At 39.3% G+C, this 16,386-nt stretch overlaps 1 protein-coding gene across 1 annotated transcript in view; it reads right to left on the bottom strand.

The window, feature by feature from the left end:
* The window catches only part of LOC142101918 (class I histocompatibility antigen, Non-RT1.A alpha-1 chain-like), a 43,222-nt gene that overhangs the window by 11,696 nt on the left and 15,140 nt on the right, over positions 1-16,386 (bottom strand). The window contains exons 4-5 of the mRNA XM_075186361.1: positions 5,880-6,152; positions 2,164-2,256 (exon numbers count right to left, since the gene is read on the bottom strand). Of these exons, the coding sequence (XP_075042462.1) occupies positions 2,164-2,256; positions 5,880-6,152 (366 nt within the window). The remainder of the gene's footprint in view (positions 1-2,163; positions 2,257-5,879; positions 6,153-16,386) is intronic.

The following is a 16,386-nucleotide window of genomic DNA, read 5'->3' as shown; positions in this document are numbered from 1 at the left end:
AATGGTGATAATGGCAGACAGCATGTGAAAGCCTATACAGGTATATAGAAATATGAATCCAATAACAATATGCTAGCAATAGATAACACACAAATATTGGGCGCTAGGTATCGATCTTAGAAATGTAGACCAGCAGCGTCACTAATAGATTCTGGACCTATGTGAACAGACTATACCAAAAAGGGAAAAAGTAGGAGCGCTAGGTATACATTTCAAAAGGGTATTTTATTAATAACATAAACAGTGAATATGGCCATAGACACCTAATCATGAATAAATATATACAATATACAAAACTATCTCATATAAGTAGTCTAATAAAATTCAGAAAATAAAAAGTAGAAAATAACACCATGAAGGATTGTCAATATATATAAGTATGGAAATAATGCTCATTGAGGACCTAGATATATAAAGTCCAAGATTTTAGAAACGTAGAATCGTCTGAGTGTAAAAAGATTCCAACCTGTAGGATTACATCTCAAAGTCCCTTATATAGGATAGGTTCAAATATCCCAAATAGCTAATGGGAAAAGATTCCTCTCTCTCAACTGATTCTGCGGCACAACTACGTGTGCATGATCAGGAGATCGTGGTTCTCACTCAGCCTGAATAAGAGTCCCGTATATCTAATAGGAGAAATTAACCTGATGTTCTTTCGGTCCTATCAGTCCGGTGCGTGAGATTTTTTGATTTTCTAAAAACAGTCATCTGATTTTTCTTAATAAGATGGCCAATATGGTCATCAAGTTCCAAAATAGATGCATTCTTACTAACAATCTGCTTAATCTCCTTAGCGTAACAGTTGCGAAGAGGACGGTAAGTGACTTTCCAGCATAAGGATCAGAACGGACAGAAGAAAGAAGACTTTACCGGACAGAGGAATCATCTGACAGGGTAAGCGCTACTACCACTGTATAAGACGCACCCAGTTTTTAGACCCAAAATTTTGGGGGAAAAGGTGCGTCTTATACATGTGGAAATACGGTAATAAGTTGCGTCCTTGATACTCTAACGAATCCATTAGCCTGTTTAGAAGAGGCAGATTGCTCGACCAAGTTAACCCTTGGAATGCCAGTGTGTGATTTGTTGATACATTTGATTAACAAGCTGTGTGTGCTTGCATTTACATTTGTGCAACAGTCTGGAGGTGTGAAGCATTAACCCTGTGTGTGCTGGTGTGGGTCTTGTTAGTTTGTGGATAACTAGAAGCCTGTGTGCCAGTGTGGGACAGTATATTGGGGTCCTATTGCCCGTACTCAATAGGTGGTGGCAATACCTGAAGTGTCCGGGGGTGTGAGAGCGCGGTGTTGGGGGCGATTCCGTAGGTATATAACCTGTGTGATAGGTAGAGAGATACTGCGGGCTGAAATCGTGTGTGATCTCATACAGCGAACATCCCAAAGTCACGGCAGCTGGGAGCGTGTTCGTGACATACACAATTTTAAAAAAAAAAGAGACAGAATTATAATATTCAGATGACTGATGCGACAGGAATTTTCTCTCCTCAATTCCGCCTTCATTCGTTACTTGCAGCTGTGGCACGATATTAGTGTCCAATTTAGTGACGCTTCCCCGCAATTCTCTGTCTCCCCAATTAAAAAACTATTTACCATGGGTCAAATAGAAGTAATTTCCACACTTGACTCTGAACTTAATTCAGAATTTGCCCTTGATGGACTGTTCTCCTTTAAATCTAAGACTGGACTCAGGTGCTTAAGAGCCTTTGAGATGACACATCTTACATTAGATTCCAGAAAATACACTTATATATACTTCATAGGTTATACAACAAGTGGGAGTAAAGGCAGAGGTGTGTGCTGTAACACAATTTGCAATATTCCATAAATTAAACAAAATTTGATTTATTCAGCTTATTCCAGATTATTTCTGTATGCCAAATAGATATAGGGATCAGAAGAATTTACGTGTTTTACATCTTATTTCTAATAATGTTGGTGTTTTACTTTTACTTCTTATCACTACACCACAACTGGGTTACAGGAGACAGGAGATTCTGTGGGACACGGTTAGAATAAGAGATATTTCTGGTGACTGGAGATGAGGTGTCGGAGATGATGGTTTTACAGGAGGAATAAAAATAAAACGTGATATAAAGTAACCTAAGATAAAAAGTAAAAACCCTCTGACTCTGAGACTTACTCTTGTATATAAGAACTCCGACAATGACAGCTATGAGAACCACAAGACAACCGATGACCACACCAATGATCACACCGAGGCCACTTTCAGGTTCTGAGAAGGACAAAGGATAATATGGATATTGGTGATACTGAGAATTTCATATATCAGAGACTCACTGTAAGATACTGTATAAAAGGTGAGAGCTACATAGTGATACATTATTCCTGCAGTGCAAAGTACAGTCTGCACATTGGATCTGTGAATGTTTCTTACATGTTATATCAAGAATCTGCAAATATATAAATAGGAGTCCACTCTTCCTGCTACCAAAAAAGGGGTGGTACAGTTTCGTAAGAAATGGGGTTTATACCTTGACTCTAGATACAACTGTCCAAAGTAATACAGGTACTCCTCACTTAACAACCTACCCATTTAATGACCACTCGGAGTTACGACCAGGTTCTCCCTGGGTCCTCATTGTTATAAATGCTGCTGTTTGTAGAGCTTTACTGTACACATGTTTATTTTCTGTTATGCAGTGTTATGTAATGTAAAGCAAACTAACAAAATACAGTTTTCTTTAGTCTATTTCTTCATTCAGAATCAATAAAAATGATTACAATACATGTAGGTGCATATAACAGTACTGTACTCACTTAGCGACCAATTCGCTTAACGACCTAGTCGTAGGAACGGAACTCGGTCGTTAAGTGAGGAGTACCTGTATCTGGAAGCTATTTGTATCAGCTGAGTAGTACCTCCTCAGACAAATAGACTAATGTTTGACTGGCCCTTCTTCTCTACCTGTTAACATATACTTATTACAGTAGCAAATATAGAGGGGTGGCGATCTTGATAGAAAAAGGGTTACACGCTGAAATTCATCATTTGGTGATAGACAAAGAGGGACGTTATATCATTCTTAAAATTGTTTTTGCAAGCACCAAATACACTATATGTAAAATTTACGTCCCAAACGTCTATTCCAAGAATTTCTATTTAGCTTTGATTAATAAATTGTATGTTTATTCTGATTCAAATCTCATTGTTGGAGGAGATTTTAATATGGTAGCTTCCCATCATCTGGATAGAAATGGTACCTCCCTAAGTAAAACATCCCCACGCAAAATAGGAATTAATTATATTAACAGTCAACTAGGACTACTAGATTGATGGTGGTCTTGACATCCCACGGACCTGGAATACACGTGTCTCTTGGTAGCATATAACACTTTGACACGTATCGATCATGTTTTGATTTTGCATCCCCTTGTGATTAAAATATTAGCATCAGGCATTGAACCCCTAGTGTTATCTGACCATGTTTTGCAGACTTAGGGGTCATAGACGGTGGCGATTTCCTGCTAGCCTGTCTAATGCGACCAAATTTAGAAACATATTACGGGCATCATGGGATTCTTATGCGTACAATATTCAACAACACACAGATGACCCACTGCTATATTGACAAACTGCCAAAGCAGTTATATGGGGGGAAATTATTTCCTTTATGACAAAGAGTCTTTCACAAATTTTAAACAAACTTAAACTGCAACCTATATCTAAAAATAAAATTCTTTATCACCAGAAACAGGTTCATTTTGATCACGTAGTGCAGCAGCAAGGAAACAAACTGTTAGATGCCAGTAAATTTGCATTTTATAAGTTCGGTAATAAATCAGGCAGACTGCTCTCAAATTTATTAAATGGTACTAGGCCATACTCGAATATTACATCCTTGCAGGACCACAGCGGAGATTAAAAATATGGGGGGGCAGAGATTATCAATATTTTGCGTACCTTTTATAAAGACCCAATAGACTATGAGCTTAAAGTCACCTTTTGGTGTTTGATTACCCTAGCCACGCTTACAAGTTCCCAAGCAGAGTCTTTGATTTCGCCCAATTTTATAAGCTTTATAACATTCTTCGAGACCAGGTCACTACTCCTTTCACCGCTTTTTTTAATGCGACACTGTCTAATATTAAACTACCTGTACATTTCAATACGGCTCTGCTCAAAATGCTTCCCAAACCAGGGAGAGATCCTACACTCCTGGGGGCCTACAGACCAATATCACTTTTATACGTTGATTATAAACTCTTCACTAAAATAATAGCAGAGATACTAAAGGTGTTATTGCCACATCTTATACATAGAGACCAAACAGGGTTCATCTGGGGAAGACACTCCATGACAAATGTCAGGAAGGTTTCACTGTTATTCAATCTTTGGAGGTGTCTGGAACAAGTGAACCTACTTTATTACTATCCCTTGATGCTGAAAAGACCTTTGATCTTGTGACATGGGATCACTTGTTAGAGACCCTTCGAAGGTTTTGGTTCCTGACCAATATGTCAATATTTTGAAAACCCTTTACCAGTCCCCCCACTAATCAGATCTTAGCAAATGAACTCATCTCTTCTCTTCTGGAAAGGGGCATAAGACAAGGTTGACCACTTTTCCCACCGCTCTTTGCACTCACTCTGGTACTGCTGACAGTGACTCTGAGAGATAACCCAGAATTCTGCGGCATTCATCTGGGGAGATGTGACAATAAACCTGCACTCTTCGCAGATGATAGTAAGATAACAACACTCTTGGATAACTAGCAACACCTGCCTCTGTCTCATTTAAGCCATTACAATGCCATTAAAAACGTAATTTTCCCTAAGCTCCTCTATCCACTCGAGATGTTACCAATTAGCCTGTCTAAATTTGACCCCCATACTTGTACCAAAATGTTTTCTCGCATTTTATGGCCATTCAAAAACCCTACATTGCTAGAGATATATTGGTACTTGGAAAACAACAAGGGGGCATAGGCTAACAGGTCAGTCCCAATAAACAGCAGTTTACTACTAGACTTTCCAGAAATTTCCCACACTGTGATTAATGCCCAACCGATCCGTATGAAATATGATAGAGTAGGACCACGGGAGAGCCAACAAGTTTGCAAGTCCAAGAAACGCTTGTATTCCAGGATTCACGATACTCCCAGGCGTAATCCTTAGCACACATGACAGAAGCCGAGATTCTAACGTCAGTAACTTTCAGAAGCAAATGACACACGCACACAGAAGCCTCTCCTGCAGGCTTTTTTAAAGGGACAAAAGTTCCCATGCTGGAAATCCATCACTGCAGGTTTATCCACGGGTCTTAGGAAAAGGTCTCCCCTGATTGGTAGAGTTCAATGAGGGGCTGTACAAGAGAGTAGTCATGTCTCAGGGCCAAATGAGTTCCTCTCTAATGTGTTCATGAAACAATGTCTGACGCTAGGAGAGAACAATAGGATCTTGATGTAATTAATCCCTTGGTGATGGTGGGTGATATTCAGTCACTCCCTGTTTTAACCCCTTCTATTCATTTGTGGTGTCAGAGCAGCTACAGCTGCTCCCAGCTTCCTGTCCTTAATGTCTTTACAGGAAGTGACTAGCCGACAATAAAACATTAAACTTGCCCTGTTTAAGAACAATAGTTAAGCGCTCAGTCCTCTGTTCCAGGTGACTGCTGGGAAATAACAATCCTGATTATGTCCATTCTGTCACAGAGGGTGTGATGGGTTAATATATCTCGGGGAAGTCATGTAACACGAGAAGATGTATGGTGAGTTCACATAGGTGTTGAAGACTTAGGCAATTAAAATGTCACAATACTGGACATCATCTAAGTTCAAAGATAAAGTTATTTTCCCAGTCACCCAATGTTATACCCCCAGTGTAGATAACACTCACCCCATTTCACACTGAGTGTGCCCTCCAGGCTGCTGTGATCCACATGACAGGAGTAACGCTCCTCCTCCCCGGCTGGCACTTCCACTATGACTTTGGTCTGATAGGTGCCGTCAGGATTGACGAGGATCTGTTTATCCTCAGCTAAGGTAACCTCGTCTTGCTCGTTCTTCAACCACTTCACAACCACAGCTCGTGGGTGAAACCCGTACACCCAACAGTGCAGCTTTGTGACCTCACCTGACCTGCGACCTGTGACCTTCACCTCTGGGGGTACTGAGAGGAAGAAAGAGGAAAATGTAAATCTGCTGACTCCACCGAGGGTTACACTGTACTGATGTGTGGTGTGTGATGACAATGTACATACTGCATCATACACAGAGGGTTACACTGTACTGATGTGCAGTGTGTGATGACAATGTACATACAGCATCATACACAGAGGGTTACACTGTACTGATGTGCGGTGTGTGATGACAATGTACATACAGCATCATACACAGAGGGTTACACTGTACTGATGTGTGGTGTGTGATGACAATGTACATACAGCATCATACACAGAGGGTTACACTGTACTGATGTGTGGTTTGTGCTGACAATGTACATACAGCATCATACACAGAGGGTTACACTGTACTGATGTGTGATGACAATGTACATACAGCATCATACACAGAGGGTTACACTGTACTGATGTGTGGTGTGTGATGACAATGTACATACAGCATCATACACAGAGGGTTACACTGTACTGATGTGTGGTGTGTGATGACAATGTACATACTGCATCATACACCGAGGGTTACACTGTACTGATGTGTGGTGTGTGATGACAATGTACATACAGCATCATACACAGAGGGTTACACTCTACTGATGTGTGGTGTGTGCTCACAATGTACATACAGCATCATACACAGAGGGTTACACTGTACTGATGTGTGGTGTGTGATGACAATGTACATACTGCATCATACACAGAGGGTTACACTGTATTGATGTTTGGTTGTGTGTTGACAATGTACATACAGCATCATACACAGAGGGTTACACTGTACTGATGTGTGATGACAATGTACAGACCACAACAAAAGGAAAATAAATAAGGGTTCCAAATGAACTCTCATGACTTTACTACACATTGCAATGTAGTGTTATTATATTATAGGTAAAACTAAATATTTTGCCTGATATCCCAGCACAAAATAACATATGAAATTGTGATTACTGTGATATAAAATGCTATTAATTCTTAAAATTGCAGAAATGCTTGTTGTGTTTATAATGATTATATGTAGATAAATCCCAAATATTCTCTTTGGATTTCAAAATATGGAAATATTTTATGATTAATCTGATTAAGTGACAATTTCTGAGAAAGATACAATGGGGTTATATCTTATATCCCTATATGTAGTTATTCAGATCTCTTTAGCAATGTGTCAGGTTGAATTGTCCATCTAATCATAACCTCATATTACACAATATATTGTTTTATATCCATCCATATCAGACTGATTCAGATACATCTAGGTGTATATAGTATCTATACTCTGATTCTGTTATTACTGAGTATATCCGGGGTCCCTGCACACGCTGCAGGGAATGTTTTACTAACGTTTCGGGCAGCACCTTGTGTATAATAATATAAATGTATTTAATGTCTGCAGAGTAAGCCCATCCAGTAACAATGTATAATTCTTTACACTGGAAAACACAGCAGAGCTTCTGTTTCTCCAGCTGTTTCATCTGTACAAGTCTGGTCTGCAGTGGATTACCTACACAGATCTCAGATCAGGGGAATCTGTTCCACCCAAAGCTGCAATTACACTGATCAGTACTAACAATGGCTGGAGTCTGGTGATCTGAGGATATGTCAAGGATAAGTCCACCCAGAGGGTCTCTATTAGAGGGTCTCAATCATAGTGTCTCTATCAGTGGCTCTCTCTGAGGGTCTCTAGTATCTCTATTAAAAGGCCTCTGTTAGAGCGTCTCTATCAGATAATCATCTTCAGCGTCTGCAGTTTTGTATATAGCCGGGATCACAGACGCACTATTTTGCTAATCACCAGTTTGAACTGAGGAGTACAAATAACTTTTCACGCTACTCAGTTTAACCCCGGTGACGTTGGCAAAATAATGCTGTGGGTACCAGGCCAAGGATGTAGGCGGATCACTGCAAATACAGGTTTTAAAAAATTAAAGTACCAGATACAGCCTGCTTGAGAATATATATCACATTTACCACGCTCCTCCCCAGGACAAAAGGTGGACTTATCCTATAATCTCCAGCCAAACACTAGGGAACACGGAAATGTCAATATATTCATCTAAACTGGAGTGTAAATTATAAGCAGTACATTATAACCGTCACTGTATATCAACACTAAGAGTAAAGCAGACCACTATTTTTTACAAATAAATGTTAGATATACAGGATAAATTATAATTGTACATACAATTACATTACATACAGATTATGGCACACGTCATATTGTACGCTGCCATCACGTAGCCTATGTAGTACGATTTCTACACTTGCAATCTTAATGTTAAACACAAACACACGACATGATGCAGCAACAGCACATTGGAGTATAATGAAATCACACGGCATTAGAAAGAATTTGACGTATGCTACATGTTAGATATATGGGATATCGGATAACTGTACATACAATTATATCTCTCCCATTGTTACACCACTGAATACATGACATTATAATATAATGAGACACATGAGGAACTGATAGGAATTGTCAAAGGTATTTTTGGATAAAGCCAATATATTAGCATGAAATATATTTACATTGTTTTATCTTATTTTATTTTTATCATTTTATTTGATATAGTATGTTTTATTACAGTTATATAATCTGTGAGCTGAGGAAAGAGATGTGGGCAGCAGTGGAAGAGTTAACTCTAAGAACAGTTGTTCCTAATCAGTATTTTTGGACAATTCCAAATGTTTTAAAATCCCCATCACAGGCTTGGGACCTCAATGGACTACGGAATGCCTATATACACTATCTCAACCAATTGTAATATGGCATTTGAATTGTAATACAACCTACTTTTTTCTGCTGTTACAAGGAATTGCTTGGTCTCTAGAAATTTGATGATAATATTATCACAGCGCTAGCATTTATTTTGCTAATAAAACCTATTATACTTTTTTCTTCTTTGCTATAAACATTCAATTATTACTTTTGTGAAAGGATGGAACGCCTATGCCACTCTGTCTGCTGTTGCTGGGAACCGGCTGGGCTTACTTTGCCACCGTTCCCTTTTTTTATCCCAAATGCACCCTCTTGCCGCAGGAGTGGCTTACAAATGCTGCCACCACTGGACTCCTTTACCGGCATCCGGAACCGGGTTTCTTCTGGGTAACTGACGATGCAAGCGTACCCCGTTACTGGGGTACCTGGGCTGGTATCCCTGACCTCTTCCTATGGGTCAGGGTTGCTGTGGATGGATCCCCCCTGACCTATCACATTTGACAGAGCTGCTGGGTAGCGGGCAGAGCAGTGGTACCGGAAAAGCTGGGTCCAAACCTCAGAAACAGCTGGGAACGGATTCGATTTTGGGTCTAATCTGTAGGTCACAGGATTTTCAGCCTGGAAGATATTTTCAAGTAGGTCTTTAAAGCAAGTGATGTTTATTTGCAGTCAAATTGATTGGAGTTACCAGTGCTCAGGTCAGATGGAATCAAAAGAACAACTTTTAATACAAAACAGTGCTGTTTTTATACACATTTGACCACAGCCTTACTGGATAAGCCAGCCCCCTTGAGGTCTGAGCTATTTTTATAATCAGGATGCAATTTGTTTACCCAAACATGGATTTACATGCAATGCAAAGCTAACAATATTTACACTCATCTGTGATATCCTAAAACATGCTGTGATTTCCTGCATCACATGCTGTTTACAATGTTCAAACAGATTCTAACACTCTGTACAAAAGGGCACATGGTAACGACCCCCTGGTGGGCCTTTGGCCAGAGCAGGCATTTGACACTTCATCAAAATACTTATTTAGCATTTACTGCTATCAGACTCCCTCCCCATATATGCCTAATTGGAGATTTCCTCTAGCAACCTTACAAACCCAAACAATGACACTTCCATACAAAACACATCCCAATGTAACACGATAAGTGCATTTCAATTTATACATTGGTGCCTGCACCTCTGATTGAAATACACTTCTACAATAAATTATTTCCATATGATCCAGCCACATATAAGTTATCTATAAGTGATCCAGTCACAACTTTTTTTCAATTGGAGGCACTGCTGAGGTTTCTCTCACACATTTCCTAGAGGGACACTGGGCTGTTGGTCTGTCAATATAGGGTGGGAAGTGGATGTCATGTTTTGTGAAAGATGGTAAGTTATGTTTCTTTTACAAAATGTACAATACACATTGTGTTATTAACAGGCAGTGCCTGTTTTTCCACTGAAATCTGTGTTGCAGGAATATGAACTTTTATTTTATTATTACTACTTTTGTTTATAGTAACTGTTTCACAATTTAAAATTCAGGGTTTAAAGTGTTATATGTTTCTGTCTACCACCTTGCTAAACAGTATATCATATATATTTTTCTGTTATTGGAGTGTAGACAATTAATTATTTGCCTAATAATAATTATTTGAGTCAAGGTAAGCTACTTTGTGAATGGCTTATGAGTGCTGTGATAAAGTGTTGGGATTCTAAGAGATAAAAATAGAGAGTAAATAAATATACATAGGCACTGACAAACAGTGCAGAGATTAAGGTTATCTTCCCAGATGTTGGGAATAAGTGGACTTTCTGAAAAGTGGAACTGTGGAGTCGCAATTGCGGAGTGCGTGGATGCATTCTAATTGAGAAAAAATAAAATTCAGTGAATTATTGGAAAAAGATTGTCAAGAGGTTCAGAAAGAAAAGATTTCTAGGATGGAACTGCTAATTAGGTAATGTTTAATAAATATAAGGAAGAGGCTGTGCGATTTGTGAAGAGTGGATGAATATTCATTGCTATAAGCAGTTTCCAAGTGCAGGGTCCTTTGACAAAAATATTTTGGATAATGTGCAAACATAAATTGAAAAATTGAAAAATCAGAAAACAAAGTTACTTATGAAGTATTTTTTGGCATTGTGGAGGGCTGAGGCTGAACACTGGAAGACATTAGGAACTTTAAAAAGTGTTTTACAGTCACCTAAATCTGATCTAGGTGATTCTGAAACTGTTATGTCTGAACAGACACAAATGGGAACATCTCCTCCCCCATACCAAATCCTTAAGACTGTCACTTTTTGTCCATTATCAGAATTAAAACAGCTGAAGAATTATTCCAGTACAGAAAGTGAATCATATGACTTACCTACAGAAAATCAAACGGCAATAGCAATTCAGAGAATTTTACAGATGCAAGCTGTTAATCAGGGTGTGGCTGCAGTACCAGCACTTTCACTAGATGACACAGGGGATGCAGTTCAGCATGGTGCTGTGGGGGGGGGGGGGTACAATTTGGCACTAGTATATCTGATACAAGTAAAAGGCGAGGGGGGACAAAGCCGGTTCAATTGAATGACCCAGCAATAGGGCAAACATACAGTAACATATTGCAAGCAACAAAGAAAGACAGTAAGCAGAGAGCAACTAAAATATTGGATTCTGTTACATTGTTGCCTATAAGAAGAATGTAAGTCCCCAGATCTGATGCAGGTGATCCCCCAGTTTCACAACTGCCCTTAGAGGTACCTCTGCAAGTGTCATGGCCATGTTCAGAACTTCGTAATATGATTAAGGATTGCCCAAATCCAAAGACATATTTGTTAGGTTGTCAGAAATTTATTAGGAGTATTAGAAATGCACATGATCCACAGGGCGTGATTGGCGAGTGTTCCTTAGAGCATTATTGCCTGAGGGATTAGATATTGTTGCATTTTGTGATAATTCCGCGCTAGCAAATGTTAACTTGCCGTCTGCAAATGATGTTGTTAATTTACTATTAAACAGAAAGCTAATGAATCTGGAGAAGAGTATTGTATGAGGGCAGTTATTGAAATGTCAAATTATACAGGCATAGAAAATTTTGTAGAGGCAAATGTACATAAGCAAGTGGTAGTTTTGGTTGAAGGACTAGTAGAAACAATGAGAAAGAGACTTTAAATTGCAACCGCAGAATGGAGCGTTATGATTGTTGTGGAGATTAAAGCGTTAATCATTAATCATGAAGTTAATATTAGTAAGTAAAAGGAAGATTTGAAGCATAGATTATTGACTGTTCAATTAAAAACTTTAGAAAATCATACACTGCCAAGAACTTATGATACTCAGTTTGGTTGAGAATCACACTTAAAAATGGCTGGTCATTTTTTCACATGTGGACAAGCAGAGGAGAAACAGTGGAAGTGGGAGTATTATGATGATGAGGGGGTTAAGTTCTCATCCTCATCCATATCCACATTGGGAGAGTAAGCGATATGGCAAGCCACAGTTTTCTAACCCTCACCCATGCCCCAAACCTTTCACTTCTAATGTAAGGGACTTTGGGCTAGATTTACTAAACTATGGGTTTGAAAAAGTGGAGATGTTGCCTATAGAAACCAATCAAATTCTAGCTGTCATTTATTTAATGCATTCTACAAAATGACAGCTAGAATCTGATTGGTTGCCATAGACAACATCTCCACTTTTTCAAACTCGTAGTTTAGTAAATATACCCTTTTGTGTCTTCAAATTACAACCAGCATGGGAGGCTGTGAGGTTTGGAAACTCACAACTGCAGCCTTCATAAACACAATTGCAGTATCCTGATCCACAATGAAATGTTGGTCATACCATAATTTACTGACTTTGGATACTGGATGAATGTTGAATGTTGGACACAGTTCCAAATCAGTTATGGACCACAGATAGCCGAGATACAGGTTTAATGGTGAATGTAGTTCCAGTTTAGTTACTATTAAACCGGGTGCACAACCACTTAAGATTCCACAATACCCACTTAAACCAGAACGGAATTAGGATTTTTCCAGTAATTCAACATTTGGTGGAATAGAAAATATTGATAAAAATTAATAATATTTGTAACCCTCCTATATTCCCGACTAAGAAGCATGGTGAGTGGAGTTTTAGGCTCATGCTTGATCTACGAGCTATAAATAATAAAATTGGAAGTTTTGGTTCGCTCTCCCTTGTGGGTGGGTAGGGGAGGGGAAATAGGCTGCCTGGGGGACTAGGGATCGTAAGGGAAGTCCCAACCCTTAATATAGATGAATGGAAGTGTGAGTCCCCTGCCGCACAAAGCAAGTGTAACAGTGATATAGGGTATAGAAAAACCTTATGGATTTATTCAAGGTTAAAACAAACTTGAAGACTCTCAATAACAGAGAAATCACAGACATAGGTTGCAACCTTGCATTAATACAATAAACATATTTCATACATACGGGTGAAACAGGCAGTTGTATGTAAAACATACATGCACAAATTATGATGCCTTATATTGTCTATATATGCCAATATATAGACAAAAGGCGGGTGGCTTTAACATACATTTGCAAATGTGTGCAACTAAGACTTTTGCATTTTTATCTACAGTAGAAATAGCAGATTTGTTGCTGGCTATAGCAGTGTGCTGGGGGATCTCTCTGTGTGTTTGTTCCTTTTAGGATAACCCCACCCTTTCACGCACCTGCTATAGCCTATAAATTGATTGAGCAACTTCCATTTCTTTATATGCCAGTTTCTGTAAACAGAATAAATGTCCAGCAAAGGAGGTCAATAATCATCGGTATATGAGTGGTGTTGCCACAGAAGTCAAAGGTATTATGTGCATAAATAAACGTTCTGCAAGCAGGGTAAATTTACCTCAATAGGTGTGTGTGGCAGAAGTGCCGTCACAAGAGTTCAGTGAATAAGCGCCAATGTACGACGCAACACCGCTATAAATAAAGTTGTTGAGTCACAATACCCTGTAGTACCAAATCCAGCAGCCATCCTCATGCAAATCCCACCTAACGCTGCGCACTTCACTGTGATTGATTTGTTTTCAGCATTCTTTTCGATACCATTGCATCCAGATTGTCAGTATTTTTTTGCTTTTACATATAAAGGGGGCAATACACATGGACCTGACCTCCACAAGGGTTCACTGACAGTCCGAGTATCCTCTCTCAGGCGCTGCATGATTGTCTTGAAGCTTTTGTGCCAAAATGTGGTTCTGTTCTGATCCAACATATTGATGACTTACTGTTGTGTTCTGCTTCATTACAGTCATCTCTTGCAGAAACCAGTTTGCGGCTATCATTCTTGTATCACGCTGGAAACAAGATATCCAAAGAAAAGTTGCAACCTTCACAGACTCAGGTTAAGTATTTGAGCTATTGTTTGACCCAAGGACTGAGACATCTGTCACCAGAAAGAGTGTAAATTACTTTGGATGTTCCTTTGGTAAATAATCAAATACAAGTGCGTGCATGTTTGGGTATGTGTAGCTATTATCAGTGTTGGATTCCTGGCTATGCCATCTTGGCAATACCATTGCAAACCCTAAAAGGTTACAATATTCCAGATTTGTTAAACCATACAGAGGACACAGAAAATGCTTTTCATTCAATAAAGGATGCTTTGATGCAGGTCCCTGCATTAGGAATCCCAGACTATTGTAAGCCATTCACTTTATATTGCACAGTGAAATGTCTGGTTGTGCAGCAGGAGTCCTAACACAATTACATGGCGACCATCAGAGGCCTCTTGGATATTAGAGAGCCCAATTTGAGACAGTTGCACAATCATTACCATCCTGTTTGTATGCAGTGTCAGCAGCAGCCCTGTTGGTAGAAATGCTGTATCAGCTTTGATGAATTCCGCACAGACATGTTATGTCTCTACAGCTCGCGTTACAAGATGGGAGCTAGCATTAATGGCTCATCCACATCTCACCATTCATTGGTGTACTGCTCTCAATCCAGCAATTTTTCTACCAATTGTACATGGACATGCACAAATAATGGAAGATGTTGATGAGGATAATAGTGAGATTTCTGGCAAGTTAATATATAATCATGACTGTTTGAAATTCTAGACCAGACTTTTGTAGCCAAACTTGATATTAAGGACATACCACTACTAGATGTAGATCTGACCATTTAGTTGTCATAGGCAAAATGAGACTGGAGAGTTATGCACAGGATATGCAGTTGTATTAGATGAGAATACTGTTGAAGCAAATGTTTTAGATCCCCCACATTCAGCTCAAATAGCAGAATTAGTGGCACTCACAAGAGCATGCAAGCTGGAGCAAGATAAACGAGTAAAAAGTTACACAGATAGCATATATGCATTTGGCGTTGTTCGTGGCTTTGGTGCATTATGACGACTTAGAGACTTTTTGACCACAGCAGGTATCCTGGTAGAACATTCGCAGCACACAAAGAAATTTTTAGATTCTATTCAATTGCCATCACAGATTTGAACGCACATAAGCAGTTCAAATCTAGTTGTTTTAGGAAATAAAAGGGCAGATGAAGCCGCACAGATACAGCAAAAAGATCAGTGTTGACAAATATTTCTTCACCAGATACCACCTTAATGTTGTTTAAATTAATTGATGACAATAATTTAATCAAAATGCAAAAGTTTTGTAATCCACAGGAATTGGCCTCCTGGAAGTTAAAGGGAAGTGTAAAAGATACCAATGGTCTGTGGAAAACATGGTAAAGGTAGACCAGTGGCCCCAAAAGTTTATCTACCGGAACTGGCAGAAGCAGCTCATGGATTGACTCTTTTATGCAATATAGTATGTGCAGACTTGTTAAGGCCTAGTGTTAAGCACCTGGCTTCTACTCTCATGCAGTTACTCAGACTATTTCATGCTTTACTAATCCAGGAAAAACTATACCAACAGAAACATCACATATTCCTCCTACAGAGGGCCCTTTCCAGGTAACACAAACTGAGTTAATTCAAATGCCAAAATGTCGTAATCTGCAGCATTACTAGTGAGAAATGTGATTGTGCCGAGCTGAGGCCATCTTTCTACCTGTCAGCCATTTTGTCATTGTACAGTTTAAAGACAGCTTAAATGCAGCTAGTTTGAAGAAATTATTCATTATTAGCTTGTTGTTTGCAAGGAGCTGCGCCCATGACCTTGGATATGGCAGACAGGAGATAAATCACAAGGACCCCCTTGGGAGAATTCCTGTAAGAATGTAGCAAGGTTGTGTCACAGCAATTGTTTAAGACAGTTAGGGGTGTAGTTTGCTGAAGTACGTGATTCTGTATAGCCAGAGAGCTATAAGTATGTGATTTTATAACAATAAAGCAGAGCATATTGAACACTTAGAACCTGCAGTGTCTCTTATTCTCTCTGGCTGATGAGCTCATAAACTGGTAAATTGACGCTTACAGGTGAACTGACTGATTAGTACCAACAGCATTGGAGTCGTCCCCCCCCCCTCCCGCCCGAGACTGCTGACCTGAGCCAAGGACAGACAACATTGAAAGTCGC

Source organism: Mixophyes fleayi, chromosome 9, assembly GCF_038048845.1.
Source record: "Mixophyes fleayi isolate aMixFle1 chromosome 9, aMixFle1.hap1, whole genome shotgun sequence".
NCBI lineage: Eukaryota > Metazoa > Chordata > Amphibia > Anura > Limnodynastidae > Mixophyes > Mixophyes fleayi.
This window is presented reverse-complemented; position numbering and strand designations above follow the sequence as displayed.